The sequence below is a fragment of the Malaclemys terrapin genome, chromosome 9 (genome assembly GCF_027887155.1).
Source record: "Malaclemys terrapin pileata isolate rMalTer1 chromosome 9, rMalTer1.hap1, whole genome shotgun sequence".
NCBI classification, from domain to species: Eukaryota; Metazoa; Chordata; order Testudines; family Emydidae; genus Malaclemys; species Malaclemys terrapin.
In genome coordinates, this window is record NC_071513.1 from 99,716,366 (window position 1) to 99,731,807 (window position 15,442).

Below are 15,442 nucleotides of genomic sequence, written 5' to 3' on the forward strand. Positions count from 1 at the left end.
ATCATTGCTTTACACTGATCAGTGTTAACATCCTCTATGGATTAGTATGACCCATTGCTTTATTTTGACCTAAAGCCATGTTCACGATCTTTCCTTTGTGTGAGATTCCTTTTAGCTAAGTAATCATTCCTCCAGCTAAGTACTCCAAAGACGTATTAACAAACATAACTCATGGTTTTGAAGAGACTGTTTTTCTACATTAGTATAGACCAAAAAGACATGTTTCGAGCAGGAGAGAGTCTTATGTATCCCAGTTTCACCTTGTCAGAAAGTTACCTTCAGAACTAGGGGAAATATTATAATGCACAATACTTCACAAGAGTCTCAGTCATGGAAACCCAAAGAGAAGTGCCCTGTCAACCACTCGGCCATCAGACAATAGAGGAATCCAAGCAATAGTCAAGTAACTGAGACCATCTTCTACACTAACGGAATGAGTGGCAATAGCAAGCGCTACTAGAGGCTAAACTAGTATTGCTAACATGGTTTTTTATCTGATTCATGCTAACAAGGATGACCAAGAGCCCACACAACTGGTTTACAGATAGCATTGACAAAAAAGTATTATAGAACAGGTGGGGATTTAGAACAAGCTCTAAAATATAAAGTGTAAGATGATACCATGTTTACACTGGTTACGTTTTAGCATGAATCTTATTTAAAAGCATTTCAGTTAAGATGGCTCTTTCTGTAGCATAGATGAAGACTTACAGTACAGTACAGACTTACGATATTGTAAATAACACCGTAGCTTCAGTGAAAATCACTCTCTATGTAGTAAAGAAACAAGACCGAGCAACTACTAACATACATAGTTACAATATGTGCATACAGATACTCAAGTTCAAATGTATGAAATTCTGCATATATATTTGTCGGTGCCTAATTTGCGCATGTGCAGATCAAGCATTGTACTGTGCTGACAATATACAACATACTGGCTGCCAAGAGAGTACCAAAAGCTAGTCAAAAACACCAAGATGGAAGGTTAAAAGTCTTACGACTACCCCCTTTGCCAGCACCTGTCTCAAGGGGCAATGGGTCATGCCCCCAGAGGAGAAGACACCCAGACCTATCACTGAATGGTGTGAGCGGTTTTTGATGGCAGGGAAGTGGAACGTAGGGGAAAGAGGAGTGGATTCCAATTAGGTAGGCCCCACGTTATTTTTGTTAATAAAAAATCATTTTCTTTTGGAGCTGGCAAACTCCCACTTTCAGGCTATCAAAAAGCAAGCTAATAGAAAGATTCACATGTAATTTACCTTTCATATCCAGGCACAGAAACTTCATACTAGCTTCAGGTGTGTTTAGGAGACTAATAAGTAGCAATATGGTAATTAACATTGAAAGTATTAATACAGGACTAACATAAGTAATTATTTTGGAAGCTTTGACAGCAGGGTTATATTTGAGCAAACAAGGAAAGTTACTTTGCAGTGTTCACCATCTCTATGAAGAGACAGCCGGTTTAATCAGAGAGAAGGATTTAAATGGCCAAGCTGCAAAACCGTTATGGGGTGCCGATTGCCTTGAGAATTCTCACTGTAAAAAATCAGTAACAAAACCAAGAAATGCATTTGGAATTTGTTTCCAAGAATGACTGTGTAATCTGAGACAAGTCAAGTTCCTCATCTGCCTGCAACAGCATTACTGCTAGGGCAGAAGAAATTAGAGGAAGACTGCTCCCTCTTCGCTGACGTGTAGCCAAGAGCCCCAAAATAAGAACACTCGAGTGACATCCACCCTGTAGCCTAATGCCTGTGGGGGAGTGACATCTTGTACCATTGTGTTTTCAGTCATTCCAAATCTGAAATCTAATATCTGAAGTCTGACACTAGCAAATAAGGAACCTGATTCTCTACTGAGTTACTCCATTTTTATACCAATGTTGTTCCACTGATTTCAACAGACTATGCCAGCTTTTGCTCCACTGGAGTGGAGAACCAGGCTTAAGAGGAAACCATTCAATCTTATGTAGAGCACAGCTGCAAAGCCGGGAGAGAAATCTTTGGTAGTTCTGATCTTAACAGTTATCATTACAAAATACATAATTACCTACATCCAAGGATACAGAGAACTTCATAGACATAATTTAAGCCTCGCAATGCTGCTGTGAGGTCGACAGTATCCCCATTTTACACAGGCTGCAACCCACAGCGACGTAGTGACTTGCCAAAGGCCACACAGTAAATCAGTGACAGAATCAGGAAAAGGACCCAAACTTGGCCCTGGTCTCCTTTTCCAACTGCTAAATCATCTTCCTTTTTCCACCTCCATCCCAGCCCAAAGACTTGGATATGTGTGGTGTACTGGCATTTCAACTCTGGACTCCAGATACAGATACTTAATGCTGGTGTCTATCCTCCCCTGGACACAATCTGTTACCCTTAATGGGAACTACGTAAGTATGCTAAGAGGGAATGGAACTTGCTGTGGGTACAAATGCACGCATGCCTTTACACCAACACAGACAACGGAAACCTCTGCCTTTAGGAATCAAAACCATGCCAACATTTACCTTAGTAACAATCAGCAGGGAAGCACCATCAGACAGTGCGCACCATGTCCCTAAAATGCGAACTGCCAACGCTTCAAAACATCGAAAAAAGCCACAACCAAACAACCCAGGCAACGCAGGGGACTGTCTGAGTGTCACTGAGCTTCAGTGTAACAAATCAGAGAACCCAAGACAGTTGTAGGTACATTACCAGCGGTTCAGTGAGAATTCATATACCAGAAACATCTTTACATAGAACCTAGAATTATTGTCAGACCTGAAAAAAATAAGCACTGGGAACTTTTGTGAGTCTAAAAAAAAAAAATAAATCCCATGCATTAATAGAGAAACGTTACAAAAACTGGTTTCAGAGTAGCAGCCGTGTTAGTCTGTATCCGCAAAAAGAACAGGAGTACTTGTGGCACCTTAGAGACTAACAAATTTATTAGTCTCTAAGGTGCCACAAGGACTCCTGTTCTTGTTACAAAAACGATCACTAAAGTATTTAAAGCATTCCAGACAAAAAAGAAAGCTCTCCAATTAGATGCCAGGCATTCAATTCTTTATCTAGGTATTAATGTTGTCTTCAATAGTTCTTTTGACGAAAATACCCTTTGCTATACCAAATGCTTCCCCAAAACACTGGCCGTTTGCTTTCTTTTTGAAGAGCAGGGCTGCTTGCCAAGCTAACACAGGAAGGCAGGGCCTCTGAATGGTGTGATGAGACAACACCTGTGAAGCGAAAAATCACACCAACACAAGAACAACCTTGAGACCAGAGAGAGTTTGCTGTTACCTTAAATCTCTCCTGTTGGCCAACTCTGCGGGTGGGATGACCCAGGGCAGGCTCTGGGGAAGGCATTCCAGAACGTCTCGGGAGAAGTCAGAGAAATCCACACCGTACTCCGTCAGGATCCCTTCTGTTTCAGGCTCAATTTCACCAGCCTGCCCAAGACTTTTGGCCATTTGCCTAGAGAATGGAAGCAGAAAGAAAGGGTACTTTTATTTAGTTATGTACCTAGAACTCTCGATCGGCTGCTATCCCTGGAGAGGCCTGCTGCAGCATCCATGACTGAGCCATCAAGAACAGATATATTTTCACCCATTTAATCCACCTTCCTGACTTGTGGTGGAAGACTGGGAAGGGAGTAGGGCAATCCCATGCCTTATGTATGCTGGGGAAGATGTAAAACACTAGTCAGACTCCATGCTACTGACATTTTGTGCATCTCATTTAAGGACACCATTTATATCAGGGGGTCTCCAACTTCACTGCACCGCGACCCCCTTCTGACAACAAAAATTACTACATGACCCCAGGAGCAGGGACCAAAGCGTGAGCCCGCTCAAGTCCCGCCACCCCATTGCTTCAGTTCTATGGATCAATGGTTCTCAACCTCTTTCACACAATGCCCCATACAACAACAGAAAAACGTTGGGATCACCCCCTCGCCTAGCCATAAAGAAAGGAGGTGTGATCTCACTGCCCTAGACCTGTTCATATCAAGGGTTCCCAGCCTGGTCTCCGATAGCTCTACTTAAAACACACTCTCAAAGAGCTGAGCACACACGGCTATTCAGTCCCTAAAAGGCCAAAAGACTAAGAACTCTCTGAGAACTAAAACTTGCGGGCAGTCCAGAGCGCTAACATGCCTATGCATTGCACAAGGACTTTAAGTTACAAGATTTCTGTCACTTAAGAGACACTGGATCCACTATTATTTCGTGGTGAACATGCTCTGGGATTGAAGGCCTGGTATGGAAAAGTGAATTCAGCTGAAGGTCGCACAGGGTCCTCTTCAGTGTTGCCACAATTCTACCAACAGATTGCTGCAATCAGAAACACAAACAGATTCCGCCCCTTTAAAGGCTGCCCTTCACTCCCTGAACCACTTCGGAACTTCGAAATGGAGCAAATTCATAGAGCCATCTAATCGCTATGGAAAAGGAATAAAATTGATGGCCTCCATAGACAGAGGAGTTAACATGCCCAAATACCCTCTTTTCTGTCTTACACGAATAGCATTTATGCACCTATTTCAAACCATCTTCCAGACTCTTTCAAGGCCTGAGGACACTCAGCGATCTAGCTCTCCTCCTCTGGCTATCATAAGCCTTTGGACTCTCCTACTGCTGGAAAGGGGCTGAAGTTCTGGACGGGAGTCACAGATGAAGGCAACATTGTGTGACCCATTCTAATAATCTTTGATGAGGAGCTCTACATACATTTGTCTATCCTGCCGCCAGAAATCTTCCCTCAGCTCCAGTGCACATCTCACAGAACGTATTTCCTAAGCCTCTGGCCTTCACTGTATTTCGTTTACACAAGGATTTAGCTGAAAATGGCACAGAAACTAACTGGGACTCCACATTAGTGAAGTGACAAAGCAACACTCTCCCTATCTGACTAGAAATGTGACACAGTCCTAGACACTGTCCTTCACATATCCTACACTGCTCTGTGGATAAGGTGAGGTTTGTATTTTTATTTGTTTTAATACACCACCATTAGGGCAAATGGCACTTTACAGGCAAAGGAGACAAGATTGTCCAGGTTCTCTGCATAGACCCACTGTCACACTGTTCATCTATCATCAACTAAAACGACTTGATTGCATTGCTTTACATTTTAAATTATTTTTCTCTCATTTTTATTAAGAAAAAACTTTTAAAAAATCGGTTATGCAGAGGAACAGTGGGACAAGTTTACATGGATTTAATTATATTACAGTCAGTGACGGCTACTTGGGTTGGAGTTCGTTAGCAAGCTCCCCCTATACAATACACCATACACCTCTCCTCCCCTCTCCACACCAGAAAGTTGATCATATACAAAAGTGAAAAGCTCAAACTGTGGAATTAGAGGGGTCGCTAGTGAAAGTTTCTAATGGAGAGTAAAAGAGTTAGGTGGAAAAATGAAAAGAAGAGAGGGGCCTCTTCCCTATTGTATCCAGATTTGTACTGACCCCATGGTCATAGTAGCTTTAAACTAGTGTAAATAGTGGAGTCTCTGTAGCTCAAAGTCTTTAAACCATGATTTGAGGACGTCAGTAACACAGCCAGAGGTCAGGGGTCTGTTACAGGAGTGGGGGGGTGAGGTTCTGTGGGCTGCAATGTGCAGGTCAGACTAGATGATCCTGATGGTCCCTTCTAGCCTTAAAGTCCATGAGTCTAGAACCCTGGCCCAAGGAAATTAATTTACATACATGTAGATGGTAATCAGAATAAGATTGACAAGATTGGGTAGACACAATAATGCCAGGGAATGCAACCTCTGTAAGCAAGGTTCTGCAATGTATGAAAAGTTGCCATGATACTGATCCTTCTGCTTTAATTTTAATGAGCGAAAACAGGCACTAATTACTTTCCTAATACAGGCAAAAAACTGTGTACCTGTAATTTGAATATGCAGAATGTTCCCAGTGTTTCAACTGTGCCATAAACTTATATAATAGACTCCATTTGCATGGTACATCTTTATAAGGGGTAGGTAATGTTATCTCTTTTTCGCACTAAGGAGGGCTGTATAATAAATCTTTCAGATTATGTAGTATGCTACAAAGGACTGTGCACTTTGTTCTGCATTAAGTTGTAGCGTTCATATTCTCTGGACGAATAAAGCAGCGATAAAAGATATTGGCCTTCATTGATTCAGTTTTATGTATAAGCTGTATTGAAGACACACATGCATTTGGCATCCAGCCTTACTCCTCAACTTCAACATGTTTGTCTCAGTCTGATCCTTAATGTTATTTTAACTTAACTAAACAAGATACAATTTTCTTTCTTTCTTACAGCAGCAACTATACAACATAGAAATTCTCATTTAATGCCCAGTGTTTTGTAGTAGTACAGGGAGATTTGGACTGGTGAACCTACAGGTTTACTTAGGGTGACCAGATAAGTGTGAAAAATCGGGATGGGGAGGGGGAATAATAGGGTCCTATGTAAGACAAAGCCCCTAATATTGGGATGTCTGGTCACCCCAGGCTTAGGGGCTGCAAAGTGCGCTGTCACACAGGCAATTGAAGTTCGGATCCTGGGTTTGACTCCTTGTTCCCTGCACTAAGCCCTGTAAGGGGGAAGGAGGAAGTGTCTTGTCTTTCAAACAACATCCTTCTGGCCAAGGAAGGATTAAAGAGGAGAGGGAAAATGGGGGAGGGGTGTTGAAGTATAACCCTTTTCCGCTTCCTCCACTGCCATCATGGTTCAGTACTTAATTTTCAAAGGAGCTGAACACCTGCTGCTCCCATTGATTCTAGTGGAAGCTGCAAGTGTTCAACACTTGTGGAAAAATCAGGCCTCTAGTGTCTACTTTGGTATGTTTTTCAAGTCACAAGAAACCACCTTTTCATGTCATGCCTTCCTGCTCAGGGTCTGTAGCCCATGTCCTCTTGCGTAGGTTACTGAAATTAGATTATGATCCGTAAGGATCAAATGGAATTTTGAATACTTAGGGGTTTGATACAGGACTCATATCCTTAACTGTAATTAACATGTGATTTACTATCTTCCAGGGAACATTTCTCAAGCACCCTGAAATAAAAAGTTCACAGCTGATTTTAATTGGGGCCATATTGCAGTCACACAGACAGGATGACTTGCATCAGAGCAAAATCCAACAGATCAAGGTTAACGCATATAGGATAATAGAAAGCCCTGGAGCAAAAACCACACTGTAATTCACTCCAGGGGCTGCATTGCCATCAGGAACAGCAAGAATAGCTCAAGAGCTTATAAATGACAGCGGTCACATGAGTCAGCTTCAGCCAAACATTTACTGCCCAACTCTTGGGTACTCGCAGCTAAGCTGGACCTCAAGACATTTCAAAAAATGTCAACGTCAACATTTTTAAACTGTTAGTGACTTAACATTTCCTTTCTGTGTCGTCAATGGCTGGGCATTACAGCTCTCCGGAGAGCTAATACCCTTCCATTGACGTTAGGGACAAGGATAATATCCTGCCATGGAAAACAGGGAAAGGGAATCTTGCATTTGACCGTTTTGGGGAGAGTGCAGCAAAACGTCAGCACGTCCAAAAAGTATTTCTCCAAAACATCCGTGTTTACAAGCAGTCTCAGATAGACTTGAAAAGGCGCAAATGATGGTGAATCACTTCCACTTGCCTTTAAGAACCATATTTAATCCTGATCTAGAGGAGAGTCTCATTCATAACAATCTTACGTCCTGGGATCCTTTCAGGTAAAATAAAGGGCTTTACAAACTGATATACAAATACACTCAAGAGATTGTTGTTTGCATTTCTGAAATGCAGCAACAATTTAACAGCGTGCTACAAGGAACTTCACAACAGTTAGGAAAGAGAATGGAAGAATGACATACTCAGCTGAAACTGCAGTAGAAATTTAGGCAGGAAATTGTAATTATCCATCTTAGAGCTACTGGCCAGCACCCCTTGCACTTGGCCACAGTATAAAGGAGGCCCCCAACCAAATCATAAGCACCACTTCCTGCAGCATCTAGAAGGTCTCTGGATATCTCCTTTCAAAAATATAGACCTCCCTCGCTTGAAAGTCTAAGAAGATCATACAAAGTGCAAAATGTTTTGACTACATGCTGCAAGGCTCAGTCACTGAACACTGAATTGTGTCATGAAAGAAAGGTGATTCAAGGTATGATTTTTTAGTGATCGCTTAAAGTCAATCTTGCATTGTTGAGTAGTGTTCCACACAACCCTTAGAAGGTGCTTAGGTTTAATGGGCTTGGCAATATTGGCTCAAATAACATCACCTGCCATCCATATGTAACTTTTCTTCCTTAACCACCTGGTTACTAAAAAAAAACTCAAATCAAAAAACTCTCCATTTTCTACTTATTCATCCTGACAAAGTCAAGGCATCACATTTGCTCTAGCGTCCCACCTGTCCTACCACAGACTGGCATCTCTCTGGCCTCTCAGCCTAAACTGAGGAAAGGGATAAAGGGTTGAAATGATGGTCTGTGTACACAGATCTTCCTCTATTACTCTCCTGAATCACAATGACCAAAACTAAAGAACTTGGCCAGTACAGGACAGACTATTTCAAAAGCTTTGGTTTGTCCACTTCAGATGACTTGGCAAGACTGTTCAGACTATCGCATGGCTCTATGGACTACAGTACTCAATTACCATAACACATGGCCACATCTTGGGTTCTGCTGTTATTGGAGACATTTTGGAACCTGGCCATAGCCTTAGTTTATCCAACTTCTCCCATCGTTGGAAATTCCTATGACCCTCTACCTGGGGCCATGTCTACACTACCACTTACATCGGGAAAACGTATGTTGCTCAGGGGAGTGAAAAAAACCCACCCCTCTGAGCGACGTAAGTGGTAATGTGCACAGCGCTATGTCGGCAGGAGAGTGTCTCCCACTGACGTACCTACTGCCGCTCGCAGAGGTCATTTCATTCTGTCAAAGGGAGCGCTCTCACCCGTCAGTGTAGAGCGGCTACGCAAGCCATCCTACAGCGGCGCAGCTGCATCGGTACAGCCATGCTGCTCTAGGCTTGCTAGTGTAGACATGGCCTGAGCCTCCTCTGCTCTGTAACTCTAATTGTGACATCATCAGTCTGCTTAATCCTGCACGAATAGGAAGAATGAGCAGGCAAACACTGTTGCATTTCATCTTGCTGCCGGCCTTGGGCTGCCTATGGCAATCTGGTCTTTTCCCTTCAGTCGAAATACATTTGGATTTGAAAGGAATAAAAAAGACTCCAGGAACTCAAAACACTAAACTGGCCCTACAAGAAGTGAAAGGGCAGACTGCAAGGTTACATTTTATTTGAAATTCCATGACAACTATTGTCACTTGGACAAACATTTAAGACCCTGAATTATACAGAGAATATCCTGGGACCGACACAGTCACAACAACACTGCATACCTGAATTATACCGTCACGTGGGCCCATCTGTCATTGTGTCTAAAAGCTAATGTAGATGGAGCCACTGCTTTAACATTTTACTTTGCTATTGTTTAATAGACTCACCCAGCACCATACGGGGGGCTGGGAGATAGGAGTTCACTTGGCCAGTCTCTAAGGAACAGACAGCAGCAGTGAGAAAGTGACAGATCACAGACCGTGGAGAAGGTTCATTGCCAACATTACAGGTACTGGCTTGGATCACAAGAACACAAGTACCCTAGAATATACCTGTATCTGACACTTGTCTCTCATCTGTCTGGAAAGGGAAAGGTTGGCTTAGAGGCTGGTTTGTTTTAACCACTGCTTGACGTGGAGAAAATTAAATGCCATTTCTCTCCAGTAATATCACTCCAAATACTACTCTATGGGAAAGGTATGTACCAGAGCAGAGCTGTGGGTATCCCTGTGCAAAGGGTGACCAGATGTCCCGATTTTATAGGGACAGTCCCGATTTTTGGGTCTTTTTCTTATATAGGCTCCTATTACCTCCCACCACCTGTCCTGATTTTTCACACTTGCTGTCTGGTCACCCTACCTGTGCATCCTATGGATATCACCATCTCCGTATGTATCTGTATCCATTTTATCATAGTCTCTCCTTCCTTCTTTTTTCTCTCTCTCTCTCCACCTGTTCCAAACAAAACAAAAACTCCACACTTCCAGCATGACAATGCGGCCTTCTTCCAAGGAGACAGAATCTCACCTTTGACCACCAGGTGGCACTCAAGAGTCACAAAAATAACCCCCTCCCCAAACTTTCACCTCCAGGATGCTGCCAGGTTTTCCCCACAATGTGTAGCAACAAATCTCGAGGTGGCATTTGAACTTGGAGTGTTGAGCAGCAGCTAACAATGTCCTCTGCCAAGTCCCCTAGCTCACCCATCATTTTATGGGTCCAACGACACACACAGTCACCATGAAGAAAGCCACAGGACTCTTTGCTGCTCATGAAGAAAGAGAACATTTTGGGAACCTTGATGTTGCTCATGAAGGATGGTGCATTTCAGAAATATCTCAACTATACTTCCCAACATGTAGTGGCCATTATTTTTTTTTGTTTAAGCTCATTTGGGGATAAATGCAGGATGAGCTAAAGGAGAGTGTTGTACCGATCGGAGTTTGGCAACATCTACAGAAAGTTACTTGTAGATTCCACAGCATTCAGGGGAGGAGAGAGAGATTTGCAGATCCTCTAAGACTTTTCCCGTCAGGCAGCTGTGGTGCAGAATGTAGAAACGAGACCTACTGGTTCCTCTTCAGTCTAGGTCCCCTCTAACATAGACCCTTAGCAGTCCTTATCAGGCCTTCTTATAAGGTTCCCTATAATTTTTAATAGAGGTGACTTTGGAGGCACTTTAACTTCAAAATAAAAACATGAATCTTTTGATCACAGTCTACAATAGGTAGAAGGAATTTTATGTTAAGAGTCTGGTCACCCATTGCAATTCTCATGTTCTATCATTGAGCACAGTACTGTGCCAACCTGCACACACAAGCATAATGTCATAGATTAATAATTGAGCAAGAATTGAATGCAAGAGGGCCACATTTAGCTAACGATGATATTGTTCTGACACTTGTTTGCTTGATTCTGCAAGACCTATGCCATTACTCTCTGGAGAGAGTCCATGAGGCACCAAGAAAATCTTCAAGAGACGGTCACAGCTAATGGACTAATTTTCCTTTTTCTTTATAAGAATTAAGGTCAAAACATCACTATGGATCCAGTTTTAGCCAAAAGGGAAAAACAAGTAGAATACCATATTTCCCGCCCCCTTCTATTCTCTCAATAATGATTTTTAAATATTGTCCATTTATTAAGTGATCTTCATTCAAAGATCTCAAAACATTTTACAAAAAGATGGCTACCCCCATGTTACTGATAGAGAAACAGACACAAGAGAGACAAAGTGATATTCCTTGAGACAACAGAGCCCAGGCTGGAGTTGAGAACAAATCATAGACTCTTAATTTTGTCCCCTGGCCTAACAGGTACATCTGGAAAGTGCACAAAGTCAAGTACATGATGAGTTGTTGTCACCTGCTAACCACAAAGACCTATCCTAACCAAAAATAAAATCTCGGCCCCCTCCATGGTCCCTCTCTATTAATTTGGCAGGGTCATGCAGCCACATTTAGTAAAAGCCAGAAAACTACCAGGCCCTTTGGGGGCCTCTCAAAGGTTTCACTCTATTTCAGTGTTTAAACAAATGTATTTTGTGAAAGTTGAGATCAATCATCAAGATTTTACACGACCGGCTCCCCAGGGCTCTTACTGAAGTCATAGCAGAGTCCCAGAGGAAACCACTCTGTACCAAGACAATCATGGAAAGTTTCTTCAGTTCGGTTTCCTGACAACACCCTTTACATCTTGGAAACTACTGAAGTAGCCAAATCAGGATGCACAATACTGCACATCAAAAGGACAGATAAGAGAAGCACTGATCGCCCAATGAAAGAAAACATTAACGGAGCCTCAAGAATTCCCCCTGCACTGCTGAAGAGAGCATCCTTCACGATAACGAGAAGCAGGAGTAAAATGAAGACGCAGACTGAAATCTTCTGACGAAAAGGGCGGGGGGAGAAGAGAAGCACATAGCATGGAAAGCCAGCTAGTATAATAGTTAAGCCGGTCTGTTTCTCTGCTTAGCTACAGTTAGTTCCACTCCTTGAGACAGATAACCTCTATTCTACACTTGCATTGTGAGGGCCCTAGCACATTGCAGAGATTAGTTACTTATCTGGCAGCACCCAGAGGAAGCCAGAAGTTTATATAGCCAAGAGCCATAATGTTTAACCAGCATGCAGCTATCCTGAGACATGGCAGGGGGCCACTCTGTAGAATACTAGCAGCAAGATATTTGTCTTGTTTGTCTAATGCGCTTGTAGCACATATCCAAATAAAGTCCAATTAGGGGTCCAGAAGAGAAACCTCTTTTTTCTCCAGATCTGCTAATACCCACATACCCTATTGCAAAGTTGCTGTCTTCCCTCCAATCCACAATCCGACAGATGAAGAGCGTACTGGAGTAGTCCTCAGGCCGGCTCATGAAGTCCGGAGGGCAGTCTGCCAAAGACACATAGGCTCTAGGCACTCGGTGGTCCACAGGTGAGAACATGGCGCACTTCTTGAAGAGATCACTGCTTTTGTCTGCCAGCAGTTTGATGTAGCCTGTAGCTGCTCTGGAATGCTTCCTCTCCAAGATACAGACCACCTAGAACAATCACAGGATTTCTACAATTATCACCATCAGAGAAACTTTCATTTCCTGTAACAGAATAATGGTGAAAGGAGAGCCCCCGCCACCTTTTTTTGTTTTTGTTTTTAAAACAGTGGCCATTTACAAAGTGATTTCCTGAGCCAAACAAAACTTGCCATCTTGCTCATGGCGATGGTGGAACTGTGTGTCTCCCAAGTGTTCGCTCTTTAAGGCACTTTTCTTAATTACCGAACAAAACCAGACAAGCAGCAGCTGTACATTAGCCAAAATGCACAAGTCACTTCTGTAAAATCTTCCACTTGTATACTCACCAGTCCAAAACCAGTGCCTCTGTGGAGCCAATGCTAACTACGGGAGAGGAAAGGGCACACTGCGGGGAGTTTGGCAGAAATGTTTTCCCTGTGCTTCTCCAGAGTTAGGGCTTTATACAAAAAGGCTTAGATAATAAAATAAATTGCATCCCATTAAATGTCACTTTCCACGAATGTGTTCATTCAGGGTATATTTTTTTGTAGACCCATATAAATCACTGGATACAAGCAGAAATATTATCGCTAATTGTCTGAGTTTATTCAGAGCAATCCTTTTAGAAGGGCTGAAGCTTCACCTCCTAGTGAAATCTGGAACATAGGAATCACCATACTGGCTAAGATCAGAGGACAATCTAGTCCAGCACCCTGTCTCTGGCAATAGCCAGAACCAGATGTTTCTGACACCCCTGCAGTAGGTGTGGGATAACCTGACCTCACATAGATCTCATCCTGTCTCTTAATAGTTAGAGAGCACCTTAAACGTGAAGTTTAATATCCCTTCCAAAACTGTTATCATTAATTATGAGAGCTCTCACTATTCTTGGCATCCATATAATTGTCCAAACCCTCTTTGAATGTTGCTAAGTCATGTTGTATAATGAACACGTGCATTTTAAACCAGGGTAACTGGCAAAAATGGCACGGTACTCAAGTTTTTATCAGACTGTGAAGAAAATATTCCTACACAAGGGAATCGGATTCAATGAGCACTAGCAGAAGATTGAAGGGAGGCCAAAGGCAGGGCTATTGCAGAGCATAATGCTGTTCAAGCCCTTCTGACATGAAAGATAGATTGTTATTCCGATGAGACGTTACCTTTGCTGTCCTTTGAAGAAACTTCTCCTGAAGAAGCCTTGGATTGTTCACCTTGGAAACATCTTCTTGCTTCGCACCTTGTGCACAACCACTCTCAGCGTCCTTCACTATAGGAAACAAAGCGGGGGGTGGGGGGGGTTACTTTGGTACGTCTTCCATCATCAATTTGCTTTAGTCTTTTGCTGTCAATTCTTATCCAAACTTCAAGTACAAGTTTTAACTGAAGGGAACAAATGTGACTGAATGTCAAAATACCCCAGCAACAAATGTCATGTAATATTTCTCCAGGCCACAATGAAGAACAGATATATGTTCACTTATTGTGCACATCTGCAAAACAAAGTCAAAATAAGCCCAAATTTTACAAGTACATCTATACCAGCCATAACAAACAAAATAGTGGAAAACACATTCTATTTATTAAACTTAAAAAAAAAAACTGCTTGAATTTCCTGGCTTTTCTTAGTTGGTGTCATTAACTTAACATTATATAAATAGTCCTTTAAGTACTTACATTCATTTAATATTTAATTTCCTTTGAAAAACCTTATGCAGGGATATAAAATACATATTTATCCTAAAAGAACGAGGAGTACTTGTGGCACCTTAGAGACTAACAAATTTATTTGGGCATAAGCTTTCGTGGGCTAAAAAGAAATTGAAACCACATCTCCCTAGTTGACACTCTTCGGCCACAGACCAGGGGTATTAAAAAGCCTTGAGAAAAGTAATCACTTCGCCTCATATGACCAATAGCCACTTACTTCTTTTTTCCTGTTAATTTCCTTCACCAGATACCAGCAATGTTTAAGCCAATTGCCACCCAAATTTTAGTTTTGAGTTTCAAAACATGCAAGTATCCATCACAGGTAAGAGGCACATGTTAGTGCGTCTGGTATTTACAAACTGCTAATGCAATCTTTAATTTGGTAAGAAAAGTTTGAGGGTGGGCTCTGGAATGGCAAGTTACAATTTTTATCCTTCTGAAAGTGCCTTTAGAATGGAAACACAAACACAACCTTTATTGTATATCTAGGGGAGGAGACACTCCTCGTTCTTCCCCTGGTGTTGAAACTCCCATCTACCTATGACATGTTCACTTAACATAGGATCCGGATTGTTCTGGAGAATATTGTTTTCCAAAAAGGACCAGCCCACTGGCCGCGAGTTTAAGGGAAAGTAACTGTCAATGGTCTTTTCTTAAAAGGAACAAGAGAAAGACACAAAGTAATACATGATTGAAGAATGTGTTCCGCAGGATGCCAAAAATGCTCATATGTAGACTAGAAAGACTCCAGGACAGAGTTTTTAAAGCAGAGATACAGGCCCACGCAAGATGCCCATCTATCCAACAAGGCTCCCATCAATGGAACTTGCTGGTGACATGATGGATGAATGGTGAGCCGTCTCAGACTGGGAAAGGCTGCAGCTGCCAAGAGGACAGAGAAGTCAGTCAGCTCCACGTGACTGAAATCTGCCTCAGACTCAGAGATAATGTGGAACACAGAGGACTGCCCTTATGTTTACAGACAGATCTGTAGGTAACTGCTGTGCACTGCCATCCAAAGGGTACATTCACCGATGGGCAAACTTCCATACATGGAACATTTTGCCGTTAGGTGAGATTATACTAGCAGTCATTTGGCAGCAACTGCTATCCCTATAT

General features: G+C 42.3%; 1 protein-coding gene across 4 annotated transcripts in view; it reads right to left on the reverse strand.

Annotated features, from left to right (window-relative positions):
- Positions 1–15,442, reverse strand: part of DIS3L2 (DIS3 like 3'-5' exoribonuclease 2) — a 262,106-nt gene that overhangs the window by 140,635 nt on the left and 106,029 nt on the right. For all 4 annotated transcript variants that reach the window (XM_054040303.1, XM_054040301.1, XM_054040300.1 and 1 more), the window contains 3 exons: positions 13,777–13,883; positions 12,396–12,643; positions 3,294–3,467 (listed from right to left, as the gene is read on the reverse strand). In XM_054040303.1, the coding sequence (XP_053896278.1) occupies positions 3,294–3,467; positions 12,396–12,643; positions 13,777–13,883 (529 nt within the window). The remainder of the gene's footprint in view (positions 1–3,293; positions 3,468–12,395; positions 12,644–13,776; positions 13,884–15,442) is intronic.